We start from the raw sequence: 8763 nt of genomic DNA, 5'->3' as shown, positions 1-8763 counted from the left end.
CTAAAGAAATTTGTTAACTCAATCAATGCCTCAACCACATCCTTAGATAATGCTTTGCGTACAGCTACAGGAAGTAACTGTTGCATCAAAATATTATGGATTATTTATTATGATCCATTACCATCGTAAAAATCATAGATTATTTACCACGATCCTTTGCCATCGTAAAAACTTTATTTTTTACTATGGAATTTGAATACCATTGCAAATAGCAATTAAAATTGGTATCTTATTCGCAAAGATTCGTTGCCGTCATAAATAAATTTTTTGCGACAGCCAACCAATCATCGCAAATAATTCAGTTGCAAATAAATCTTTTTCTTGTAGCGATAGGTGAATACCCTTACCTGCAGTATCCAATGTTTTCTTTTCCAAGTCCTCCTTCAAAAGGTTCATGAAGTACTTATAAATTTACTAAATTATTAGGAAATAAGGAGATCCTTCTGCTTCAACTCAAAAGACCAAGAAGCATCAAATAGAGAAGAAAATTGAGAGCTTTTCCTCTGACAAAGACAACTTGAGCCTTCCAGTTCATCCAATTGCAAATCTTAGTCATATTTTTTTTGCCTGATTTTCTGATACAACAAAATTCATTCTTAGCCTGCACATTAAGCAACTTACTCTTAGTAGACCAAAGTTTGCGACTTATACCCATGATCACGCCTAGGTTCACAAAGTTACTTAAATAACCAGTGAATACATAATTAAATACAGCATAACATCATCCACTTATTAAAACAACATGACCATATACATTAATTATGTAACCAGTTGCACGGGTCCTAGGCCTGGCCTTAGTAATTCTAGTCGAAAAGTTTGACCTTACAATACAAAAGCCAGAGACTAAACCAACCATGCTACAACAACGATGAAAATCAGACTCTGGCACAACCATGACGCACAATTTCCTGGAGAGCAGGATGGAATTTTGTTTGACAACCACCAGAAGAACAGGATTCAAATGCAGTACTTAGCCATGTTGATGATGACAGCCACCACAGCTGGTCACTTTTTGTAGTAATCTAAAACAGCATAGACCGATTGGAGAATGGTGAGTCCAACTAGCAGAACAGCTGCTCCTAATGAAATGATCGCCCATGGATTGCTGAAATAGTCATGAACAGCTTTTGCGCGCCACCTAGGCCATCTCGACTGGCAGTAAGCATTCAAGCCCTTGTGCACATTCATAAGGTAGTTTTTTTTGGGATCATAACTAACTCCGTTCCCTAGTTCGTTGAAGAGAGATGCAACGACTTTGTTGCTCCCAAGATCCCGGTGAATGATCCCTTTCTGGTGGAGCAATTCGACGTCCATTGGGGTGTTGATGATGCCATCCAAGAACAAGGTATAATGAGTGACGTCCAACCTGTCTGTACGGGAACATTGCTCCCAAGCAATGAGGTTTGCGAAAAGGAAGTTTGTGTAATCATCAACAACATTAATGGCCGGGATTTCCAACACACCCTTATAGAACGAGATGTTTAGAAAGCTTTTTGCTTTCCTCACCTTGACTTTCACTCCAGCCTCTACGAGTTCAGTCATGGTAGGGACAGATGATGGGATTTCCTCTGCACGTTCGGTCTTGGTAGAGCCAGATGGCGGGTGTCCCTGAGCCGCAGGTCCAATCATGGTAGGGCCAGACTGTGAGAGTTCCTCGACATGTTCAGTCATGATAGGGACAGACAGTTGGTATCCCTCTGAAAGCGATGAATCGTTACTGTCACGTCTCCGATCCAAAATTATGAATCGAAAGTCATGACAACCGCCGCATACTTATAGAATACTTTTCTCATAAGCATGCAAGACATCTCATCATGATATCTTCACAAATAGTTAAATAAAATTTTTCTTTATTCAATAATCAAATCTTGATTCAAATAATAAATCAAAACTAAGTGTTCAAAAGAAAGTAACTGTCTAACAAAGTCAATATTAAAAACAAAACTAGAAGTCTTAAATAAATTCTGAGAAAATCATAAATCAATGAGTTAACTCCATCTCTAATCGCTCTCCCAACCGAAATCCTGCATCATGCTAATTTTCTGGATCTGTAAGAAAAACATAAAACTTATCATGAGCTAAATAGCCCAATAAGCAGTGTATACCTTTAACTGAATAATCAGGCAAATAATACTATGCATAACAAATCAATATGTAATTTCATGAAATCATATTCATATTGTCAATCATATATAAAAATCAAATCATCATAATTTCCAATTATGCTTTTCTTCTTAAATTCATCAATTTCTTAAATTCTTCTTACCAACCATGACTATGACCACATTATCCCTGTGGCAGGGTCATAATACCACGTATCTGCTTGCGGTGGGCTGCGAATCATCTGGCAGCCAAGTCCTTTGGAACCGCTGGTCTAACTGGCGGTTTTGTCGCTGGTCTATCTGGCGACATGTCGCTGGTCTCACTGGCGACATAAATCCTCAGGACAGTCAATTGCCAACGTATATACCCCCATTGGCGGGGTCCTCAACACAGTCAGGTTGTCAATTTCATATTGTCTTCCAATTCATATATTATTTTCAAGAATAATAAAATTAATTGATATTTGAGTCAAATCAATTATAACATTCTTTGAGATCATATATCATCATAATAATTGCTCAACAAATAACTTCAATCATAAATAATTTTCTACAATTAACTTTCATCATAAATAATTTTCAACAATTATTTCAATAAATAATTTCAATCGCAAGCATGCATAAATTTATTTAATTCATAATTTACCAGATAAATTCAGTAAAAGTAAACACTACTTACCTCAAAAGAAAGTCCAAACTAGAAATTCTAGGGATCTCGAAAATCCTTCTCTAAACCTGATATGTCAAATATTATATTTTAAATCAAAATTTTATCGAATTAAAAATAACTAAATTATTAAAATCTAATATCCCCACTAGGATCAATTCGTCAACAGCATCCCGATTTTCGAATTAATCCATAGACATCCTAATTTTATTTTTATTTTTATTGCTAATTTTTTTTAATTAATTTCATAAATTCTAAAATCTAGAGAGAGAGAGAGATTCTCTCTCTCCACCCCTTCTCTTATTTTTTTTTCTTTTTCTTCTTTTTTTTCTTTTTCTTTTCCTTTTCTTCTTTTTCTTTTCCTTTCTTTTCCTTTTCTTCTTTTTCTTCTTTTTTTTCTTTTCCTCTTTTTCTTCTTCTTCTTCTTCCCACGTCGGAACAGAGGACTCTTGGTCCTCAGGCCTTGATCGACCGTTCGGGCCGCGGTCGCCACGGCGGAGGCCGGCAGCCGACGGGGCCACTCCTCCGGTCACGGAGGAAACATGGCCGGCGGTCAATTTTGATCGCCGGCGCCGGAAATTCACGAAAACGGGGCCCAAAATAGAGTCTTTTTTTTTTTCGACCAAAAATCGATGATGCTCGTCGCCGGCCACCGCGCACAAGCGCACGGGGGAAAGAGGAAGGAAGGGAGGAAAAGAAGGGAAGCTTACCTTGACCTCCGGTGACTTCGTCGGAGAGAAAACACGGCGAGAAACCCAACTGTGCCTGCTGCTCTTCTTCGAGAAAATCGGAGAGAAAGAGAGAGGGAGGAGGCCGATCTTCGGTCTCAAGGGGGAGGGGTCTTCTTATAGAGGACCCTAGGACTCCGAGGGGTCCTAGGAGTCCCGATTTTCTTGGGTTTCGTCGGAGAAGGAGACTCCCATCGGGAGTCTTCTTCCCGGTTTTGAATTCCTTTATTTTTTTTTTTTTTTCATTTTGGGCTTTTGTGGGCTGTAATAGGTTTTGGGCTATAACATTCTTTACCCCTAAAAAGAAATTTCGTCCTCAAAATTTTTCATACCTGTAGTCTCGAAGAGCTGGGGATATTTTTGCTTCATTTCTTCCTCTAGCTCCCAAGTAGCTTCTCTTTCTGAATGCCGACTCCACTGTACCTTGACATAAGAAATGTTACAACATCTCAGCACCTGTTCTTTACGGTCTACGATCCGTATCGAGTATTCTTCATATGTTAGATCCTTCCTGGCTTGTACTGGTTCAAGTTCCACGATGTGACTTGGATCTGGTAAATATTTCTTTAACATAGAAACATGAAAAACATTATGTACTCCTGCAAGTGAAGGGGGTAAGGCAAGTCGATAAGCCACCTCACCAATTCTTTTCAAAATCTCAAACAGACCCACATATCTAGGATTCAATTTGTCACGAATGCCAAATCTTGAGATTCCTTTTGAAGGAGATACTTTGAGAAACACATGGTCACCGACTTGAAATTCTAATTTTCATCTCCTGTTGTCTGCATAGCTTTTCTGTCTGCTTTGTGCTGCCCGAAGTCGATTTTTAATTAATTGAATCTTCTCGACTGCTTGTTGAACAAGTTCGGGACCCAATATTCTTCGCTCACCGACATCATCCCAGTGAATCGGTGATCGACATCTTCTACCATATAAAGCTTCGTAAGGTGCCATACCAATGCTAGCCTGATAACTGTTATTGTAAGCGAACTCAATCAAAGGTAGATGCTCATCCCATGAACTCTTCATATCCAAAATATAGGTTCTCAACATATCTTCTAAGATCTGAATAGTTCTCTCTAACTGACCATCAGTCTGTGGATGAAAAGCTGTACTGAAGTTCAATTTTGTTCCTAATGCCTTGTGTAAGCTCTTCCAGAACTGTGATACAAATCTGGTGTCTCAATCCGATACGATGGTCACTGGAATTCCATGTAGTCTTACAATTTCTTTCATATATAACTTCGCTAGTCTTTCCAAAGTAAATCCAACTCTAATTGGTAGAAAGTATGCAGACTTTGTCAATCGGTCCACAATCACCCAGGCTGCATCATTTTTACTGGGGGTCTTCGGTAGTCCAGTTACAAAATCCATAGTGATATGTTCCCACTTCCAGACTGGAATATCAAGAGGTTGAAGTAGTCCCGCCGGTCTCTGATGTTCAGCTTTAACTTGTTGACACACCAAACATTGAGCCACGAATTGAGCGATCTCTCTCTTCATATTATTCCACCAGTACATTTCTTTTAAGTCTCTATACATCTTAGTACCTCCCGGATGAACTGTATAACCGGTCTGATGTGCCTCCTGAAGTATTTCATGCTTGAGTACTGAATCATTAGGTACGCAAATCCTGTTGTCGAACCTTAACGAACCATCTTCATGTATCTTAAATTCAGATTGAACACCAGCTTTTACTGAATTTCTTATTTTCATTAGTTGTGGATCATTATTCTGGGCAACTGTAATTCTTTCTATGAGTGTTGGCTGAACCCTCAAGTTGGCTAACCATACTGTTGAGTCATATATTCGGATGTCTAATTCCAGTTTTCTTATATCCTTTAACAATTAACTTTGGTGTGTGATTAAAACCGCCATATTTCCTACAGATTTTCTACTAAGGGCATCAGCAACAACATTAGCTTTTCCCGGATGATAATTGATTGTTAAATCATAATCCTTTAATAGTTCTAACCACCTTCTCTGTCTCATGTTTAATTCTTTCTGTGTAAAAATGTACTTCAAACTCTTATGATCAGTAAATACTTCACACTGCGCACCGTATAAGTGATGTCTCCAAATTTTTAGAGCAAAAATCACTGCAGCTAATTCCAAAACATGTGTCGAATAATTCTGTTCATATAGTTTCAATTATCTTGAGGCATAGGCTACTACCTTACCATGTTGCATTAATACACAGCCGAGTCCCTTTTTAGATGCATCACTATATATTGTGAAACCTTCATCTCCTGTTGGTATAGTAAGGATAGGGGCTGACACTAATCATTGTTTTAATTCTTGAAAACTCTGGTCACAAACTTCAGACCACTCGAATTTAACCCCTTTTTGAGTAAGACGAGTCAAAGGTGCAGCTATGCGGGAAAATTCTTCTACAAATCATCTATAATACCCTGCCATTCTCAGAAAACTTCGAATCTCAGAAATATTTGTAGGTCTGTTCCACTGCATCACAGCTTTCACTTTTGCTGGATCCACAAAAATTCCATCCTTAGATACGATGTGTCCTAAAAAGACTATTTTGTCCAACCAAAATTCACACTTCTTAAATTTGGCATAAAGTTTTTCTTTCCTCAATATTTATAGCACACACCATAAATGTTCTTCATGCTTCAATTTACTTCTAGAATATATCAAGATATCATCAATAACGACAACAAATTTATCAAGATAAGATCTGAATATTCTGTTCATTAAATCCATAAAGGCTGCTGGAGCATTGGTTAACCCAAAAGGCATCACTAAAAATTCATAATGTCCATAACGAGTTCTAAATGCCGTCTTTGGTATGTCCTCTGTTTTGATTTTTAACTGATGATACCCTGAACGAAGATCAATTTTAGAAAAGACTTGTGCACCTTGCAACTGATCAAACAAATCATCAATTCGAGGTAGAGGATACTTATTTCTGATAGTATTTTTATTCAACTCTCTATAGTCGATACAGAGTCTCATACTACCATCTTTCTTCTTCACAAATAAGACTGGAGCTCCCCAAGGAGATACACTAGGCCTTATAAAACTTTTATCCAATAAATCCTGTAATTGATCTTTTAACTCCTTTAACTCCATAGGGGCCATTCTATAAGGAGCTTTAGAAATCGGACTGGTATTGGGTGCCAACTCAATAGTAAATTCAAGTTCTCTATCTTGGGGTAGTCCGACTAAATCATCAATGAATACATCCGAAAATTCATTTACGATAGGAATATCCTGTAACTTCAATTCATCATGTTCTTTATTCTTTATTGATACTAGGTAACCTCTACATCCCTTTCTTATCATCTGTCTAGCTTGTTCAAGTGAAATAATACGTGGAGGGGTGGTTCCTGTACTTCCATCAAAACTAAAAGTTAATTCTCCCAGCATGTGAAAGTTCACTCTCTTTCCATGACAATCCACAGAGGCATGATAAGTAGCCAGCCAATCCATTCCTAGAATGACATCGAAATCATGCATATCCAGGACCACCAAATCTGTCGGTAATTCTCTTTCTCCTATCTTGATACTACATGACTTGCACACACTTTCGGTACTCAAAATACCACCAACTGGTGTCTCAACATATAATTTGGTTTTCATGGGTTCACAACCTATATCATGCTGTCTAATAAAAGTAGTGGATATAAAGGAGTGTGTAGCACCAGAATCAAAAAAAAGTGAAGCATGAATACCAGATACAGGAATGGTACCTGTCACCACAGCATTGGAGGCCTGAGCATCCTGTTGTGTGAGTGCATAGATTCTTCCTTGAGTTTTTGGCCTTTGACCTCCATCCTTTGCTTGTGTTGATCTATTTTCATCCATCTGCGGGCAATCTGCAATCTTGTGTCCTTTCTGGCCACATCTAAAATACGAACCAGTATTCCATGGGCAATTAGAAGTCTCATGCTCTCTTCGGCCGCATCTCGAACATCTAGCTGCCACATTCTCACGATTCTTATCAGTTGCTGGCTTCTTTGCTGGAACCTTATTGTTCTGGTTTCGTCCTTGAGTTTCACTAAACCTATTTCTCTTCTTCTGATTCCGTTCACGCTCCGCATGAGCTTCATTAGCTTCTCTCTCAATTATTAGAGCTTTATTCACAACTGAAGCATAGGTAGTTAGCTCATAGGGTACAACCTGTCTCCTGATTTCTGTCTTTAGTCCCATTTCAAATTTGTGTACTATGTCTTGCTCAATCTCAACTAGTCTCGGAACAAATTTGGCTAACTCCGTGAATTTGGCTTCATATTCAGCAACGGATCTGTTACCCTGTCTCAGGTGAATGAACTCCTATTCTTTCTGTATTCTGACACTTCGGGGGAAATACTTGTCAAAGAATTCATCTCGAAATCTCTCCCAAGTAAGTGGTATCCCATCGTGCTCATATTTTTATTCCAGCATACGCCACCAGTTGTATGCCTCGCCTTGTAACAGATATGCTGTATAGCGAATCTTCTCTTCATCGTGGCTTTCTTGCACGGCGAAGGCCTTCTCCATTTCCATAATCCAGTTATCTGCTTCCAGTGGCTCGATGGTCCCTTTGAAGGCTGCAGGAGCTAGCTTCTTAAATTCGACGATATTGTTTCTCTGCATCGGATGTTCTCCATGTCCAGGTATCGGTGAAAATTGCTGACGTGGCTGTGCATGTTGTTGTTGAAGTAACTGTTGCTGTGTTTGAACTACTCCGATCAGAGTTTGCATTAGTTGAGTCATGTTCGGCTCCTCCTGTACTGTCGGAGTATTTCTGGTAGGATCATGGATTCCCTCCTGCTGTGTTGTGCCACTATTTAATTGGGGAGTATTATCGCCAAGTGGATTTGATGTCCCTCCTACCGCTCCTTGAGTATTTCTCGCTCGTCGTGGAGGCATATTGACCTATGTTAGATTTGAGATAATAACTTATCCTTAATAAGGTTATAACTTGTGACAGGTCAAATCATAATCATCATAACTAACCTTTCAATTTCCTAATGTCTACCCATCACTCGCTCACTTTATTCTACATGTCTTTATCTATCTACTTATGCTCTGATACCATATTAATTATCACGCCCCCGACCCGAGATTGTGAATCGAGGGTCATGGCAACCGCCGCATACTTATAGAATACTTTTTCCATAAGCATGCAAGGCATCTCATCATGATATCTTCACAAACAGTTAAATAAATTTTTTCTTTATTCAATAATCAAACTTTGGTTCAAATAACAAATCAAACTAAGTGTTCAAAAGAAAGTAACTGTCTGACAAAGTCAATATTA

The 8763-nt window shown here is 38.6% G+C and overlaps 1 protein-coding gene across 1 annotated transcript in view; it reads right to left on the bottom strand.

Moving 5' to 3' along the window:
- Positions 1 to 701: 701 nt before the first annotated feature.
- Positions 702 to 8763, bottom strand: part of LOC105033924 (UPF0481 protein At3g47200-like) — a 17366-nt gene continuing 9304 nt past the window's right edge. Inside the window, exon 2 of the mRNA XM_073260085.1 lies at positions 702 to 1717. Coding sequence (XP_073116186.1) covers positions 1006 to 1717 — 712 coding nt within the window. The 3' untranslated portion in view covers positions 702 to 1005. The remainder of the gene's footprint in view (positions 1718 to 8763) is intronic.

This window comes from Elaeis guineensis, chromosome 6, assembly GCF_000442705.2.
Source record: "Elaeis guineensis isolate ETL-2024a chromosome 6, EG11, whole genome shotgun sequence".
NCBI classification, from domain to species: domain Eukaryota; kingdom Viridiplantae; phylum Streptophyta; class Magnoliopsida; order Arecales; family Arecaceae; genus Elaeis; species Elaeis guineensis.
This window is presented reverse-complemented; position numbering and strand designations above follow the sequence as displayed.